The 19,121-nt window shown below is 40.4% G+C and overlaps 1 protein-coding gene across 1 annotated transcript; it reads left to right on the top strand.

Annotated features, from left to right (window-relative positions):
• The first annotated feature begins 513 nt into the window (after positions 1–513).
• jakmip2 (janus kinase and microtubule interacting protein 2) lies at positions 514–16,997 on the top strand. Its single transcript, XM_058086068.2, has 24 exons — positions 514–696; positions 4,832–5,080; positions 6,308–6,562; positions 6,636–6,878; positions 6,958–7,167; positions 8,167–8,265; positions 8,331–8,477; positions 8,556–8,696; positions 9,638–9,694; positions 10,492–10,614; positions 10,686–10,814; positions 11,286–11,369; positions 11,849–11,911; positions 12,243–12,341; positions 12,523–12,624; positions 12,750–12,803; positions 12,883–12,948; positions 13,019–13,087; positions 13,182–13,259; positions 13,641–13,691; positions 13,914–14,066; positions 14,139–14,204; positions 15,050–15,126; positions 15,558–16,997. Exons 2-23 carry the CDS (start codon positions 4,952–4,954, stop codon positions 15,098–15,100), a joined length of 2,469 nt encoding a protein of 822 aa, XP_057942051.2. The 5' UTR covers positions 514–696; positions 4,832–4,951; the 3' UTR covers positions 15,101–15,126; positions 15,558–16,997.
• The last annotated feature ends 2,124 nt before the right edge of the window (positions 16,998–19,121 follow it).

Below are 19,121 nucleotides of genomic sequence, written 5' to 3'. Positions count from 1 at the left end.
AACATGCTAGGTTAATTGGCGACTCCAAATTGTCCATAGGTATGAATGTGAGTGTGAATGGTTGTTTGTCTATATGTGCCCTGTGATTGGCTGGCGACCAGTCCAGGGTGTACCCCGCCTCTCCCCCGAAGACAACTGGGATAGGCTCCAGCACCCCCGCGACCCTCGTGAGGAAAAAGCGGTAGAAAATGAATGAATGAATGAATTTGGAAATCCCTTGTGGACCTGATGTGGCCCACGGGCCGCAGTTTGCCCATCCTGCTTCTGGTAGTGTACGTGTATGTATCAGATTTCAGCTTCCTTTTTAGATAACATTATATCAGTACAATATTAATTATAACTAATGATTAATTAATTAATTATTAATTATAATTACCTATATGAATAATACAAATAGAACAAAACGTATTGTTTTTATTTTGTAGATGGCCATTATTTATCCACTATCCATACCCGGCCGGATGTTGGTGGACTGCGGCGGAAACCAGTGATCTCATCATGGGCTGCGTGGAGCGGAGGGCGGGGCTCCACTCTTGCCAGCATCCTCCTCCTCATCCTCACCATCACCACCGGCCATCGCTCCCTCATCGACCTGACACATGATGCTGAAGATGCAGACATATTTCTTCTGCCTTTGAACAAATACAACAACACGCCATGGACTACCTTTTAGGACATATCGTACTGGACTGTGAGGTAAGGCGATGTGAAATAGGACACATGGGGACTCGAACGCTTGTCTAATGTGGTGGTGGGGTTCGGCTTACTAGCAGGCCTTTAAGGGAATGAGACTGCTTCGTTCTTGTGTTAGCACAGCCTCGATCCAACACGACTGTACGTCGATGCGTGCTATTTATGTAGTGGCAGCGTACAAAGGAAGCGATTGTCTTATTATTTAGGCATGCATCGGCTTTAGCCTGCATGTCGGAAGTGGGGAAAATCTCGGCCTACTCCACACGGGTGACGCGCGATGGTGGGGGGAAGCAGGAGGAAGGGCGAAGAGGCGGAGGGTGCTCATTTTGCTCAATGGCCATTTTCAGCACCATAATGGAGCATATAAAAGCATCAAATGTCTGAGTAGCTATATGCATTATTAGCTAGCCAAGTGATGCTATACACACAAGAGGATGCTTGTCCTTGCACGGTGGGACTCGAACCCTCACATACTTTACGATGTCTGCTGGCCCACATCTGCCTCAGGGTTGTCACACTGGCCTAATTTGATTTAACTGAGAGGAACACATTAGTCACACTATTGTCTTTTGTGGGTCAACACTCATCAAAGTCTATTGGCTGCTCTCATGTAAATAGTGTGTAAATCAAGTATAGCAATAGGAATGTGGTTAAAAGGTGGTGCAGCCAGGTGTAATGCAACCATTGTATGGCTGTAGATGACCACCATGTATACCGCTGGGCATCTTAATATGTATGTACCATAAAAGTTGTTCAATAAAACAATTAGGTTCAAATAATAAGGCCTAAATAAATATTTAAAAATACATCCTGAAATATATTGTTATTCTGATTGGCCACTTGTCACAGGTTAAATATAATGTATTTTCTCAAACACTATTACATTGGTGTTTCCACTCAGTTGTTGTTTTGCCAGACTCATTAAAGTTGCCTGGTTGCTTATTGACTTTAGTTGTATTTAGTTGAGCTTTTGAGCATGGTTTGTTGCATAACCTGGATTAGCAAAGCCGTCGACTAGACGTGCAAAAGACGAGTTAAAGGAAGGATTAAGCTAAAATTCTCCTCATGGTTGAGCAGTCCATCATGTGAGCAGATGGTTTTAGGGCATTTTGTTACATCATCTTTGTGATTGTGGTTATTATTTATTTTCAAGATTTTTTTAGACATAGCCATAGACTTTCTTTATTGTCATTGCACAATAACACAGCAGTGAAATTGCCATGGAAATGTTGTTGCCTGGCTCCCGTGTAATAATAGATAATAAATAATAATGTGGAGAATAAATAGATTACATCAAATATGAACAATGTACAGCGTAAACAGTAATTTGTACAAATAATTTAGAATAAATAACAATAATTTCAAGTTTTGGTTGTGTGTGTGGGCAGGTAGAGGGGCTTATTTGGCATTAAGCAGTCTGATGGCCAGGGGGAAGTAGCTGTCTCTAAACCTGGTTGTTCTCAGCGTATGCTGCGGAGTCTTCTCCCCGACGCCAGGCGACAAAACAGTCCATATTGTTCATTTTGGATGGACTGCTGGGTTTCTAGTGGCAGAAGTGATGGACGAATATTATTTTAATGTTAAGCTCTATTTAGGCCAATTTGTTTGCTGGTTTATAGCCATAAAGGTCCCATATTAATAGTATTTTTTTGACTTAATAAGCCCTACTGCAAACACGCCGTTATATTTGTGACAATAGTTTTAATGCTACTGAGCTATGTGTGTGTGTCCAATAAGGACACTCCAGTGCAGGGTCGACCACACCTCTCGCCCAAAGTCAGCTGGGATAGGCTCCAGCATACAGTGTGAGGATAAACGACATAGAATGTTAAATCATCATCTGTGTTTATGTTCGTAATACAGATCCAAGCGCCGCTTTCTTTGTACAACCATCACCATGACTTCAACATGTTGACTCAACGTGACCATGACTTTAACTTTAATCTGCATTGCAAAATCTTTTAAGCAACATTATGTCATCTCGTCTCTATCCAATTCACCAAGGATAATTTTGTTGCTCGTTAAGATTATGCAGTCCTGCGATTGGCAGGCGAGCAGTCCAGCGTGGACCCGCCTCAGCTGGGATAGGCTTCAGCATACGAGTGAGAACAAGTGGCATAGAAAATGAATAACTAAAATTATACAAGATAAAACAGAAACAGGCTGCATGGCGACCGAGTGGTTAGCGCGCAGGCCTCACAGCTAGGCGACCAGAGTTGAATTCCACCCTCTGCCATCTCTGTGTGGAGTTTGCATGTTCTCATGTACTCCGGTTTCCTCCCACATTCCAAAAAGATGCTAGGTTAATTGGCGACTCCAAATTGTCCATAGGTATGAATGTGAGTGTGAATGGTTGTTTGTCAATACGTGCCTCACATTAATAGCTATGGACAATTTGGAGTCGCCAATTAACCTAGCATGTTTTTGGAATGTGGGAGGAAACCGGAGTACCCGGAGAAAACCCACGCATGCACGGGAAGAACATGCAAACTCCACACAGAGATGGCAGATGGTGGAGTTGAACTTGGGTGTCCTAGCTGTGAGATATGCGTGCAGCCCCCCATTTCATAATATGAAAAATAATTGTAATTGTAATCATTCTCCTCAGAAATTGTTAAAGACATTTACTGTAAAAGGAACGGACATTATGTAATTATATCATGCAAGTCATTACTGGTACGTGTATCTGTAATAATATAATCATATTATCAATGCAATATGCTTTTGTTCAATGGATTCCATATATGGCAGGTATCTTCCAAGATTATTACATTATTAACATCAATCCATCCATCCATTTTCACCAATAATGAAAACTGTAGATGAACTCAAACAGGCTATTTATCACCAATATAACTCGAGTATGCTGGAGCCTATCCCAGCTGACTTTGGGTGAGACGTAGGTACGCCCTGGACCGCCATTATTAGCATGTTACATATATATATGTTCAAACTTAAAAAAAAATACAGTAAAGTCTCGTTATATCGATATCGGTTATATCGAAGTACTGCTTATTACGATACTATTTTCATTTCCCGGCAAATTTCTAGTCTTTTATGATATAATTAGTTCCGTTAGTACGATACCCGGTTATTATGATAATCTGGTTACTACGATGCCCTTTTCATCTCCCGCCAGTCAATTTGGTCTGCTGATATCGCTACAAAAGCAGCTTAAATCAATCTTTGCTTAAGGATTTCAATACCAAAAAAGAACACGGCGAACGGCTGCTTCCAGTCAACTTTATTTTTCACACTTCCACCACCAGAGCACAGCACACACTGATTCCCGCACTTCCTGGTTCACAGGTCATGCTCAACCCGCCCCACATAGCTGGCCAAACACATGCCTGCAACAGAAGAACCAACTGACATAGCATACACACCTATTCCAACGAAGACACAAGCGTACAAATACATGTATTTAATTGTATTGTATTCAGATATCTTTTTATCGCTTGCAATAATCACTGTTTTTCATATGCACATGCTGGCGTTCGTGGTTTCTCTTGTGTGTATAGATTCTATACACACGAGAGAAACCACGAACGCAGTTGGTTCTTCTGTTGCAGGCATGTGTTTGGCCAGCTATGTGGGGCGGGTTGAGCATGACCTGTGAACCAGGAAGTGCGGGAATCGGTGTGTGTGCTGTGCTCTGGTGGTGGAAGTGTGAAAAATAAAGTTGACTGGAAGCAGCCGTTCGCCGTGTTCTTTTTTGGTATTGAAATCCTTAAGCAAAGATTGATTTAAGCTGCTCGACATTGTTCTATACTATAGAACAATGTCGAGTGCATTATTGCCCACTTTTAATGCAGTTCGGTGCAGGATCGGATATATCGACAGTCCGGTTATATCGATATTTTTTCCGACTCCCGACAATATCGATATAACGAGACTTTACTGTATAAAATAATTGTCATTATCATACTTTTGTCATTTTTAAAACCATTAAAAATTGTAATATATACTGTATATTTTTTTACTTTAAATACTTGCTAATTTTTATTGATGTAAAAGTGGGTCACAATGTTGTAGTGAGACCAGCTTTTCTAATATACCAAACTTTTTACTGTCACTGTCCAGTACTTTTACTGCATTGACCTCACTGTCCCTGTTTGTGTCTCCTTACGTTGCCCAGCTCTGTTGTCTGACAGGAGAATGAGGAAGAGGAGAAACAGGAAGCCTTGGGAGCACTGTGGACCATTTCTGTGAAGCCTCAATGAAAGCATCAGAAGAGCCGCTCTAGTATTCCAAATCAATGGCCAAGAAAGGGCGTGCAAAGGGCGAGAAGCCTGAAGCCCTCATCTCTGCCTTGCAGGCAGCCAATGAAGATCTCAGGTCCAAACTGACTGACATTCAGATAGAACTGCACCAAGAAAAATGCAAGGTACCATATAATGTGCATCTCCTGTTCACGGTCTGGACTTTCACTCTGACTATAGTTACATGTAATGGTTACCTATGGAGTAAATAATTTCTGCATCCATACATAGTAACTTATACTTGTATAGGCAGCATATTTACTACATACTGGATTACATATGGGAAAGGGGCCTAGTATTCACTTTTTTATGAATACCCATGGACAGATTTCCCTCTGTAATTCATATTTATTTAAAATGTTGTTAGTTAGCTGCACGGTAGACGAGTGGTTAGCATGCAGGCCTCACAGCAAGAAGACCCGAGTTCAATTCCACCCTCGGGCATCTCTGTGTGGAGTTTGCATGTTGTCCCCGTGCATGTGTGGGTTTTCTCCGGGTACTCCGGTTTCCTCCCACATTCCAAAAACATGCTAGGTTAATTGGCGACTCCAAATTGTCCATAGGTATGAATGTGAGTGTGAATGGTTGTTTGTCTATATGTGCCCTGTGATTGGCTGGCGACCAGTCCAGGGTGTACCCCGCCTCTCGCCTGAAGACAGCTGGGATAGGCTCCAGCACCCCTCGTGAGGAAAAAGCCGTCGAAAATGAATGAATGAATGCTAATTAGCCGATTAATTAATTAGTAAGCTAGCTAGTTTGCTTATTCATAATTTAGTTTGTGAGTGATTCAGTTGTTTTTCTGATGGTGAGCCAGTGAGTTCGTGAGCTTGCTAATTCCTTGGTTCATCGGTTCTAGAGTGAGTTAATAAGTTTGCACCTTTGCTAACTCATCAGTCAGCTACGTGTTAGTGAGTGGTTTATTTTGCTGTCGGTAAATAAGTGAAATTGCTCATCTGGATCAGTTAGTTAAGACTTTTGTTTGGTGGTTTATTCATTCGTACATTAGCTACTGTAGTTTCCGAATTCATGATTAGTTATTTTTTTCATTGAGTTAGTTTAGTTGGCTTGTGTAAACATGAGGTATTTAGGTATTTAGAGAGTGAACGACTAAGTTATTGAGCAAGTTTGACAATGTTGTCGTTGATGCGTTTTTTTTAGTTTTTTTAGTTAGTTATGTTTTGTAGTTTTTTAGTTAGTTATGATTGGACAAAAAAATCCAATTATAAGGTCACTTTTCAACCACGTTGAAGTTGCTAGTGCTATTAGTTTATCTTTATAAGCTACAAGTGCTCTGTTAGCAGTGAAATGCTCATTGGGACTGTACATCCTCCTCTTCTTCCTTTCATACAAAGGTGAGCAAGCTGGAGCGCGACAAGGTGCAGGAAGTGAAGAGGGTGCGAGAGCAGGAGCAGCACCGCCACACCGCCATGCTGACAGAGCAGCGGGCCAAGTGGCACGAGGAAAAGCAAAAGGAGCTACAAGCCCTGCGGGAAAGTCTGACACGGCAACATGAGCAGGAGCTGGCCCGCCACGCCAAAATCAAAGACCAGGAAAACCAGAGACTCAAAACCGCACTGAGCGCCATTCGGGATGGTAGCGGGGAGAAGGTGAGGCTGCAAGGAATGCAAGGAATGGTCAAACATAATTCTTTGTGAAACCATTGTTTTTCCCCGTTTAAAGGTGCGTACAGCACTGACCCTGGAGGCCAAGGAGGAGGCCCGCCGCTTCTTTGACCAAGAGAGAGTGAAGCTCCTCCAGGAGATAGCCGAGCTGAAGACATCTAAGAAGCAGACAGACGAGGCTCTCAGCAACATGATCCAGGCGGACAAGATGAAGGCCGGTGACTTGAGGGTGGAGCACCAGCAGCACCAGGAGCAGATCTCTAAGATCAAGTGGGATTGTGAACGGGACATCCGGAGACTGGTAATGCATCTACCTAACAGCTGAAAAAACTATTTTTGACAGCAATGAAAATGAGGGAATTTTTCTGTCATTGTTACAGGTGGATGAAATCAAAGCTAAAGATCGTACCATCTTCTCTCTGGAGAAGGAGTTGGAGTCAGCAACCGGATTCCTACAGAAGCTGCAGCTTCAGAAGGATGCGTTGGATGAGCAACTTTTTCTGGTGAAAGAGGCCGAGTGCGGTCTAGGAAGCCCAAAAAGAGAGATTCCGGGTAGAGTGGGAGATGGTGCGGAACACTGTGGCAGCCCAGTAAGTACATTAAAAACCTCCCCCTACCTTTCAGACCAGTTCTGGTATTTTTTTATAGATGAATCACTTTGAAATGTGGTCCAGACAGTAATAAAAGACCTATGCAATATAACATAATGCATATATAATTCAGATTTCTGTGCTTTTATATAACAGTAGTTGTACAATACAAGCAAAGCATTAGTTGTCATGATGAAGATGTATATCAAGTGTGTGTAACCAATATTATGGAATGTGACTTCTCATGGGACTTACATTTAATATCCATTGAAAAAGTACAATACAGTTTAGAACTGCCATTGGCGTCATAGACTGTGAATGTGTCAGTGAACATTCCACTTGATGCAGCACAGTCTCTAGTGCTCTAAGCTAACAGTAAAACCACAAAACATACCAATAAAACCACTGAATAGATGTAGTAATGGTGTTTACTTTATACATGTTATGAAAGCGCACAAAGTGTATATTAACACATTCCTGCTTTCGTTATCCTTATTCTAAGTGGTAGCTTTACTGCAGTAATCCTTATGCTAGAATATTTGGAGCAAATGTGTTGAAACCTACATTCTTGAACAAGTATTTGCATTTTTCACTGGTGGGTTGTAGCACGATTGTACAGTAAGTAGAGCATAAAGAGGAAACAAAAAAGGGCGAGAGTGTAATTTATTGAAAACTGTATTTGAACTCAAACAGGCTTTTTATCATCTTAAAGTTTAAGAAATCCGGCTTTTATGTCTTTTTAGACTAGACCACTCAGTCCGTATAAACAAAACCTTTTGACATCACAAGTTTTTACAATACAGTATTTCTAAATTTATTGAACCATTTTTCTCTGCATGTTCTGAATTCCTGTGTTGATGCCAGTGGCAGTATGACATTTATTATATCGTATATTTATATTATATCGTTATATGTGAATGGAGCTTCCCATTGCAGGCAAGCCAAGTAGAGCCCACCCAAACATTAATTAGTGTAATGAAAAAAAAAATTCTTTTATAGGACATGAGGAGAAACCAAAGGCGCATTGCTGAATTAAATTCAACTATTCGCAAGTTGGAGGACCGAAACTCGCTGCTGGTTGATGAGAGGAATGAATTGGTAAGTTAACTTTCCTGAAACTTTTATTTTTTTTTCGGGGCTCACAAACCATTGTCCTTTTGTAGTTGAAGCGTGTGCGCGAGTCGGAGAAGCAGTGCAAGCCCTTGTTGGACAAGAACAAGCTGCTGAGTAAGAGGAATGATGAGCTGACCCTAACCATCCAGAAGCTGGAAGAGAAAGCAAAGAGTCTCGCCAAGGAAAATCTTGAGATGGTCAGCATGAAGTCACATAAGCATCCTCCATTGTTATAGGCGGGCCGATAGTCAGTGCCATTTTGTTTGTGTCTGCAGAAGGAAAGGATAAGCTCGCACCCTCCGCTAAAGAAGCCCAAGTCTCTGAATGACCTGGATCAAGCCCATGATGACCAGGAAATAGCCTTTCTCAAGCTTCAAGTCCTGGAGCAGCAGAGCATGATTGACGAGCTGGCAAGGGTATGTTGTTTCTCTGTTTTGTGTCCTGCAGTGAAAGGAATGATGGTCATGTCTGCATGCACTGCACCGTATAGCATGTCAGCATTCCATGCTAACAGGGCTCGAGGCTAACTTTTTTTTTTTTTTTAGCACAGTTGCCCCTAACTTGACTAACTTATGCTAAGAGTCCAGTGGGCTGGCGCCAGTTGGTGCCAGTAGTGGCTCGCTGTGGCGCCGAATTAATGTTTGCTCGGCATGTTGCCATGTTGCCATTATTCGGCGCCACAGCAAGGCACTACACGCCAAACACATAATCTTTGGCGCAAACTGGCTCCAACTGGTGCTGGCCCAGTGGACTCCTACCATCATTGGCGCAACTTGGCTCGCGCCATTACATTCCAGTGGATTCCAATCGGTGGATTGTTTGCGCCATTACATTCCAGTGGATTCTAATCAGTGGATTGTTTGCGCCATTACATTCCAGTGGATTCCAATAAACGGATTGTTTGTGACGTTTGGTTGCACTTGGTGGACACTTCGGACGAAGATTTTAAACATTTTGAATTTTTTTTGCCGCAGTTATGGGTCACCATGAGCCAATTGGGGGGTAGTTTGAGCCACTGCACGCCACTAGGCACCTTATTGGTGACACTGGCACCAATTGGCGTGGACCCAGTGGACTCTTAGCATTACATAAAATCGTTGTAGTGCAAATTGTTAACCACAAAGACATCTTTCCTTTTCATATTATTATTATTATGATTATATTTATGATGGATAAAAACTGATTTCTATCTGTGATTAATTCTGAATTAACTATGGACAATATGAGATTAAAGTGATCAAATATTTTAATCGCCTTAATTCAGGCCTAATTAAAACGGCATATGGTTGGCCACCACCCCGTGATTGTCTGTGTCCCTGCAGGTGTTTAATTGATTTTTCTCATTATTTGGTTCCAGGACAGAGAGAAACTACTTCGAAAGAAAAGACATAAAAGGAGCTCCAGGCCAATAAAGGTAAAAACAATTCATTTCAACGTGCGTCATCTTTGTTTTTATTTAATCTTTTTTGTGACTATATGACACTATGTTGTTTGTCCTTCCGATGGGAAAACTTCCGATGGGACTTTGTTGCTTAATGAATGAAGTAGTGTGAGTTGTTTTCAGTTTAAGTGAGGGAGAGTTGCACAACCGTGAGCCTAACTCTCTCATCCCTCCCAATCCGGGCCAAAGGGCAAAAAGGCTGGTTGTAGGTTGGGATGCAGCAGCAATATGGAGGCCATGATGGGTCTCTAAAATTAAAGTTCATAGTTGAAAAGAATCTTATCTGGAATAACAACAGCAGTTGCACTACTATTTACCTATAGCTGTGACTATCACTACAGGTCAGTGTGAAACTGGGAGTGATGGTCATTAACTACACCTTCCCCTGGTCTTCAAAGCTCCCGTATTGAAGTCTCACCACTGCTTGCAATTTATTGTATTACCCGGAACAAACTGCGAAATTATTATTGAAAAAAATAATACTGGCTACAAAATGTCTGTGTAAATGGGGCTGTTGATTTTTTATAGCAGATTTGTTTAACTTTCAATCACCGTAGACACCTAAAAAGAGTGTAATGATGCAAAAGATGAAGTCCACCCTCATTGGCCACATTGTTACATACATCTGGATAATCTAATGAGAACCGGTACACAAGCTACAAACATAATAATGCCAATTTCACAGTGTTCAACTATTTATCCATGATAGGTGTTTTTAATGTCTTATGTCTTATGTAACAAATTATAACCTTAACTGCCCCTCTCTTTAGAGACACATTGTGGTGGATACCTTTTTTGGCTATGATGAAGAGTCTATGGACTCAGAAACATCCTCTGTAGCTTCTTTCCGAATGGATCGGACACCTGCTACTCCAGATGAAGAACTGGATGTGGTGAGAATACCATCCCATTTACACTGATTACACAAGTACATCTTTCAAATCAGTCTTTTTTTTTTTGTTAGGCACTAGCCAATGAGGAGTCTGAGCTGCGGTTCCGTCAGCTGACCAGGGAGTATCAGGCCTTACAGCGAGCCTACGCTCTGCTGCAGGAACAGAAAGGTGGCATATTGGATGCTGAGATGGAAGCCAAGGTACACAAACTGGAAAAATTGTACCAGCAAAGTGAGCTACACAAAGTACTTTGTTACTGTCGGCTATGCATGGTAGGAGATAAAATCATGATGCTCTCACATGTTTGAGAGACATTCTATGATGGTCATCATGTGTGTAGATGCGCTAAATCAATTAATGCACTAGCAAGTCATGTATGGTAAGTTGTGGAGAAACCGAAAAAAAGCTTTTCTTGAAACAATACAATTCAAAGAGACCTCAGACACCGTGATAACTTTGATAAATGTTTGCATAATGGGATTTAATGTAAAAAATTTTTATCACGTTTGTACAAAAAGTACATGATAAGGCCAAAGGACATATTAGAAATAGCTCTCTTGCGATGCAGTGTGGTTTGGTATCACTGCAAACTACAAATCTGAGAGAGTAAACATTGAATGAATACTGTTTTGACCCAGTCTAACCAAATCTTGTCTTAACTGATGTTCCAGGCTCAGGAGCAACTCCAAGCAGACATACTCAGGTACCAGGCCAAAATAGAGGACTTGGAGAAGGAGCTGACATTGAAGGGTCAGGTAGGACACACAGAATCACATGCTCATCAGCGTGTGGATGACATTACATTTGCGTGTTTGTATACTGACTTATTTTGTACACTTGAAAGAGAAATCACATTACCAACTAAAGTAATGGTTTAGTTTGTTTTGGACACCCTTAACACAGTCATCTGCAAATAACACTGACCAAGTATTTCACGGCTTCACAAACGTAATTTATATTTGAAATAAACAACTTTGGTCCCAGTATTGACCTTTGGGGTACACCTCTAACTACATCCAAGCATGATTATCGGTAAAGTTCTGTCCAATTATGTAGTCAGCGATGACAAGATCTTTTTCCATTGCATTTAGTTCAAGATGTTTGAGGTAGCTGATATCAAAGGATGTTTCATATCCCAGCAAGACATATACTGATTTTTGTATGATATGTGGACTTTCTGCTCTTTTTCATTTGGAATGGTTTTTCCAATATAAATGTTTTTATTCTAATCCAGGACTCCAAATGGGTGGAGGAGAAGCAGCTGTTTTTACGACGAAATCAGGAACTTTTAGAGAAGGTTGGACATAATCTTATGATTTTGCATTTTAATGATATAAATTTTAGATGTATGAATTAATTTGTGAATGTGTTGCTTAGGGCTGCAAATAACTATTATTTTCTCAAGATAATAGGTCTGTTTACATTGATGGCTAAATAAATTTTTTAAAGGTTCACATTTGAGAGGCTGAAAATGTATCAAATACCAAAATAGTTGATGAATTTGATAATCGATTAATCAATGTATTGATTAATTATTGCAGCTCAAGTTTTGCTTTCACTGTCCAACACAATGAATTCAAATTTATGAATTTGTCTCTTTAAGTTACTTTTACTTGCGTGTTTTCCAGGTGGAGAAGATGGAGTTGGAATGCAATCGAGGGCAGCAGGAGCTCCAAGACTCTAGAGACCAGAATGAACTGTTAGAGTTCAGGATCTTGGAATTAGAGGTGAGCCCCACTGGAAATCCCACAATTCCGTGCCACAGTGTTCTTGACATGAATTGATGAATTTTGTAGGCAAGTAGGTTTTACCAAGCAGTGTGACATTCTATGTATTATATTTAGGTTTAGTTTAAAAGGAAGTATGTATGAGTATGTTCCTGTGAGTTTATGGTCGTTGCTGTTGCAGGAGCGAGAGAGGAGGTCGCCTCCTTTCAACCACCTGAGAATGCATCCCTTCTCCGAGGGAGTCAGCGCATTGCAAATCTATTGTATGAAGGAAGGTGTGAAGGTATGGAATGCATTGTGTGAAATCTTTCCCAGATGCTGATGTTGCTGTACATAGAATTACGATCTCTCTTTCACATACTCCAGTAGTATCCTGCTGAAAGTGAAAGGTCATTGTCTCTTTCACAGGATGTGTGCATACCAGATCTGATCAAGCTTTTAGACATCCTTGGAGACAACGGGGTAATTCTTATTCCACTTTACCATGACTAAAAATGTATTAATATGCATGTTACTTATCATTTTGTATTATTTTTTCAAGAACTTAAGAAACGAGGAGCAAGTGGCCATAATTCAGGCTAGCACGGTTTTATCATTAGCAGAAAAGGTAGGTCTCTTTGGAACGTCATAAGTTCAACTTTTCATTATGCATAAGTTTGTACTTTGCTGCCCTCTAGTGGATTCAGCAGATAGAGGGCACAGAGGCAGCACTACACCAGAAAATGATGGACCTGGAAATAGAGATGGTGAGTAACAACACTCAGTAAAATGGGGATTTTTGGCATTGCTTGGCTTCTAACATTAATAACCTTTGTAACCTTTGACCTTTACTCTGCACAGGAAATGTTTTGTAAACAGAAAGGATATTTGGAGGAGGAGCTGGACTACAGAAAACAAGCCCTGGACCAGGCCTACATGGTATGTAAAAACTGCACACTATATGCATTGGAGATGGGACAACTATGTTAATGTTACACATAGGCATGGCAGGAAAGGTGCTATTTTAAAGCCATGATGTGTAACAATTGTAAAAGTTCCATTTGGATTGGAAACTGGCACATTGTAATAAAGAGAGAAGCACCCATGACAACCCAATATTACCTACTATAATAGTTTGTAATATTGGTGGACCAGCCAGGACAGCAGTTGTGTTATGTTTGCCTAAAAAGCCAAATTATGTTTTACCAGTTAACGCTTAAGTTAAAGCTTGCTCACTGCTGTCAAGGTCTATTAAAAACGTCAACAATTATTCCTTATTACTTCTTTAATGTTCAAAATCCTTTTTCTCTATGTCAACAGCAAATCCAAGAGTTGGAAGCAACGTTATACAACGCCCTGCAGCAGGACAAGGTCATTTCACCTCATTACTGTCATGTCATTAATGTCTTGCATGTAAATACAAATACTGAACAGCATTTCAGGACCAAATATTAGTAAGATTAGTAAGTACGTATTAAAGTAGACTAAACAAGGACAGTTGCAAGATCTGGGCAAGACTCAGTTAGCAACGAGATACCATCAGTGAGGATATACCATATTTTTCAATGAGCTATGTTCTACTCTTCGCCATAGGTGATCAAATACGGCGAGCCTCTGGATGAGCTCCAGCGGGATGAGCTGCGAACGGCAGTGGAGAAGCTGAGAAGGCAAATGCTGAGGAAGAGTCGAGAGTACGACTGCCAGATCCTGCAGGAGAGGATGGAGCTGCTGCACCAGGCACACCAGGTACTGTACATCCATGTGGGAACACACAAACACCACAGACCAGAACCTCATTCATGGGAATTGTTTCTGCAGAGAATTCGAGACCTTGAAGACAAGACAGAGATCCAAAGGAGGCAGATTAAAGATCTTGAGGAAAAGGTATACATCCAGTGTATTTGATTTTTAAAAATTTGACAATCTATTTGTCAGTTTGCAAGCTACTTGCTGGTTCACAGAGGATAGACAGTTCAATTGATGGCGTTCCTTTATCCAGATCCTCACCTCAATGTAATGTGTATACCTTGTCCCATTTGCTTTAGCAAACTGCTAACTAACTAAGTCACTAACCAACAAGGGAACAGCAAAACATTACCTTTTGCCTCATGGTTTTGGGTTTTAGGTAAGACAGATCGTAATGGTGCATAAACATACAGTATTTCAAAGATAGATTCATTATTGATTCCTGCTGCGTTAGCTGGTTTGATTAATTTGTTTATTTGGTTAGCTTGTCAGTTAGTCCAGTTGGTAAGTTAAGAGTTCATTTGTTTGTTTATTTGGTTGGTTAGTTATGTTAACTTGTTCTTCTGTTAGTTGTTTGTTTATGTATTACTCAAGAATGAAATAGTTTAAAGTCATTCCCCTGCCACAACATGCTTTGTTCTATGGAATCTTGTTCTATTGTGTTACTTTGTTGCTTAGTTTGTTGGTTGGTCAGCTGTTTGTAAAGCCGATGAACCAGGAAATAGCCTGCAAATTATCAAATATACTCTGCACGATTTCTGTTCAGAGTCCAGCCTGAGTGTCATTTTATTTCAACGTGTTGCCTTCAGGTTCAACTGAGGCCCAAGTTGTTGAAGCTGGTTGTATTAGGTTGAAATATTAGTTATTTCCTGCACTGTGTTCCTCTGTGTGTGTTCCTGATGTGACTAACATGCTGCATGTCCCTCTAATTCTCTCACCTTCTCTCTTTCTGTCCTTTTGTCTTCTTTTTTTTCTCCTTGCAGTTTTTGTTTCTGTTCTTGTTCTTTTCTCTTGCCTTTATCCTTTGGCCTTGAAGTCTTTGGCGTCTCCCGTAGCAGAGGTGAGTGCGGGCGGACTTGTGTAGAATTAGAATTATTATAGTTCAAATTTGATGTATTTTGCCGCAACGGGACACATAAGTAAGGTCAATGAATAACATTTTGAAGCCTGTTTCACTCCCTTGTACCAACAATAATTGTCACTGTGTCTTCATTAGAAATGCATCTCCTTGGCTTCTGCAGTCAAAAACCTTTCAATATGTCACTGCAACATTATAGCAGATATTATCTTTCATGTAGGCTTTTTTTCCACAATGCCCAAAATTATTCATATTTGACTTAAAGCGATATTATTGTAAAACAATCAAACAACTGGAGGACACGCAGTTTGCTATATTGTGGTTGTCTACAGCCATGAATTTCTAGTTTTTATAGGATATTTTTGAACATTGTGTAAAATTCAACACCAAATTCCCAAATTTTCTTTCTGCAGGTGGTGCATCAGCTCCGAGATCCCGTTTGTCACTGCTGTTGTGTTATTTATTCGCTGTTGGAGTGTGGAGCAACACTGGTTCTATTTGTGGTGTTAGTACACAAGTCAATGGACGTTGGCCATGGATGCGCACTCTTTTTTTTTTTTTTTACTTTAAGTGGGTTTCTCAGGATGCAGGACTGCAGGAACAATATGCACACACACAAACACTAACATACATGCATATGCTGATGCATGTCCACATTGACAAACAAACATGCTTTGACAAATCCAAAACCAAAGCCTGGGAAGTAAATTATGTCTCTGCCATGCAGGGTAGTAATAATAATAATAATATTGTGTGTCAGCCATCACTGTTCGAAATGGGAAAAAAAAAACACCCGCCCACAGCTGATTGTCTTCTCTTTCAAGCCTAAAAGGATGTAAATGCAACCTAGAAGGGACCATCAGACTGTTTGGACCCTCTTGAGGTCAAGGCAATGGTACAGACACTAACCGGAAGGACACTGAAGAGAAACGATGGACTGGATTGTCAACACTTTTCTTATTTTTTTCCCAAAGGCAGCAAATGAAGTAAGATCTTTACTGTTTTTGAACAATCCCCCCCAGCCGTGATACATACACACATGTTCATATGTACATGAATCCCAGTTTACTTCATGTTGTTTGTGTTTATGTTGACTGCAGCTCGAGCAGTCAAAATTCACAATTTTACATTTGAATGTATTGTGATGACAGCTGCACAGATGTTTTTTTCTGGATGTGATAAGTGAAGAAAAAAATGTTGAATGTGGAATATTTTTCTCCCTTTCCCTCTTCACCAATTTTCACCATCCAGTCAACTGCAGGAGGAAGTGTAATTACACTTGCTGACCAGCAGAGGGCATGTTTCACCAAAATCCAATCACCCTTTAAAAGTTGAATGATCAGGATTGTAAATATTGTCAAACCTTTAAAAAAAAAAGGAATCTGATTGGTTTAAATGAATTCTATATCCTAGGAAAAAATATGGAAACCAAACTAATCATTTTCATTTCTTGAATGACCTTATTTTTGCTAACCTTCCAATATTTATGATGTTATTATAACTATACAGTATACCTTCTGGCCTCACCTTACATTCATGACTTCAGAGGGGAATGACTGAGACTATTTTTGTGCAAACTTTGCTAACAAGCAGTTGCCTTAAATGCACTTTCCCCATCGTTTTGCTTGTACATTACTAACATGAACCCGTTTGCATCCCTCCCCAGGTGGTTGATATTAATGTGTAATGTATATTTCAAATCTATATATATTTTCTTTTTAAACTCACAGAGGATTTTTTTATCTGTCTTCCAACAAGAGTTGAACCCTCCCGCCCACCCCACACTCCTACTTTCACGTAGATGATTAAATAAACAGAAAGTCAAATGTGCTGTTTGACTTTGATGGATGACATTTTTGCTCTTGTGTTCTTTTCGTCTTCTGGACAGCCGGGGTCAAAAAAGTGAGAAAATGCCAAGTCAGGAGGTTGCAAGGTGCTTGCCAGACAAGAATGATGTAACATCCATCAGCATGTTTCACCTCTTGAGCGCACATAAAGTCAAAATGGAGCCAGGTAGACATATCTTGAATTTAAAGAATTTACCAAACATACATGTATATGTGATCAGTTTTGCTTATTTGTAGAAAATAATGCCTCCCAATAAAAAAGGCAGGTACTCTCTGCTGTTGTGTAATTAACACAAACAAGGTGATGTCGAAAATAACCAGAGAATTACACCATGGAAGCAGAAATCCAAAACTACCAGAAGAGCTGGCTTAATGGCAAGGGAAGCAGCTGGGCTAACCTAGCCTAATACACAGGGGTTCAAAACATTGCAATTGTCAATCCAAGAAGCTCAGTTGGAGTCTGTGTGGACAACAAGCAGGCATCGGAACAAAGAACCAGCATCCCCCAGCTGCAAGCAGTCATCTTAAATGGACAACTGGTGTGCCCGGCCTTCCTGCCTCCAGACCGCTCCATGACGTCTCCTTGGAAAAAAAACAACAACACACAAACCAGGAGAAGGTAGGCACCAGAACAAAACTACAACACAGGAAGACCAGTTTTTATACTAAATAAACCACTCATGTTATGATGATACTGCACATAATAATATGTAATTTTGTGATACATTTTCTTACAGGTTATTCGTACTGTCTAATGTTTGCAGCATTTCTTGAAATGCTGGTTTTTAAACTGAAGCGCTCACTGCACACCATTTTGCACTGTTCCATTTGTATATACTTGACTGGCGTTGTTTAGTTTTTTTTCCCCAGATGAGAAAACATGGTAGGATGGATATATTTTGGTGCAAAAGTTTGCTTTCTTTAAATTCAAAATGCTGGCTTGTTCGTGTTGATGGACTCACCTTGCTCGTTATTAATATTCCCGTATGGGAATGTGGCATTTTTCCTCCTAATTTCTACTATGTTACTATGTCAGGGTACTGAACCAATGCCTAGAGTGAACTGTTTGAGAAACGAGGAAAACAGACAAACATGCACATGGCCATGTTATGGAATCTGGCAAAATTATTGACTTCATTCATTAACGTGTGATTATTTATAATATTTTCTCAAGACAAGAAATCTAGTCACGTTTTGATCTTGTGACACCCCTAATATCTAGCACCATGTGTTGTTTTTTGTTCTCCACAAGCCCTACTATATGTTGCGCTAACTCAATCAGGAAACACAGCAGTGAATTAATGAGGCTTTTAAAGCAGGAGAATCAATCACGACATTAAAAATGCATGTAGGCTAGTTAGTGAAAAACAAAAACTTGCTGCTGGCCAATAAGTGCATGTTCAATAGTGCGTGATGGGAGTGATTGCATGTAAGACAGTTGGGTGGCCCTCATGCATTTGGCACCAAAGGCCTTACGGCAAGCGAGACCTTTTCCAGAAGTGGGTAAGTGGGACACACACATACGCACATACGTCAACAGGAGTTAATTCAAACTGCATGTATGAAAAGCTCACCTTTTATCTCTCCATCAACCCCTCCCCATTGTAAGTGCATTGGCTGTCTATTAGTACAACTTGCAGGAAAGCAGACAAGCTGATCCGATTGAGCGTTGCTAAGCTACAGAACGGAAGCACAAATTGAGCAGCTGTATCCTTCTGCTGTCCTGTACAAGATGCTGGTGAAATCAAGTTAAAGAGAATGCATTTTTCTCTCGGCAGGCATATATGAAACACCATGTTGTCCACAATAACATTGCAGCCGCATCATTAAAGGTCTGGTGAGAATATTTTTCAGAAATGTTACACATAAATGTTTCAGATCATCAAACAAATGGACATATTAGCCAATGACAATACAACTGAAAACTAAATGCAGTTTTTAAATGAAAAAAATGATTGCCCACACATTACAACATAGCAGTGGTTTATCATACCTGAGTTGTAGGTTATAAAGCATTTCTAAAGCTTTGGGACTCTAGCAAACCACAGTGAGAGCCATTATCTACTCATGGCGAAAACATGGAACAGTGGTAATCAGGGGTGAACAGGGGTGGCAGGCCGATCAAAAAAG

Source organism: Doryrhamphus excisus, linkage group LG21 (assembly GCF_037039965.1).
Source record: "Doryrhamphus excisus strain RoL-2023G ecotype Guam linkage group LG21, RoL_Dexc_Guam_v1.1, whole genome shotgun sequence".
NCBI lineage: Eukaryota > Metazoa > Chordata > Actinopteri > Syngnathiformes > Syngnathidae > Doryrhamphus > Doryrhamphus excisus.
The sequence above is the reverse complement of the archived record's forward strand: the minus strand, read 5'-3'. Positions and strand labels throughout refer to the sequence as shown.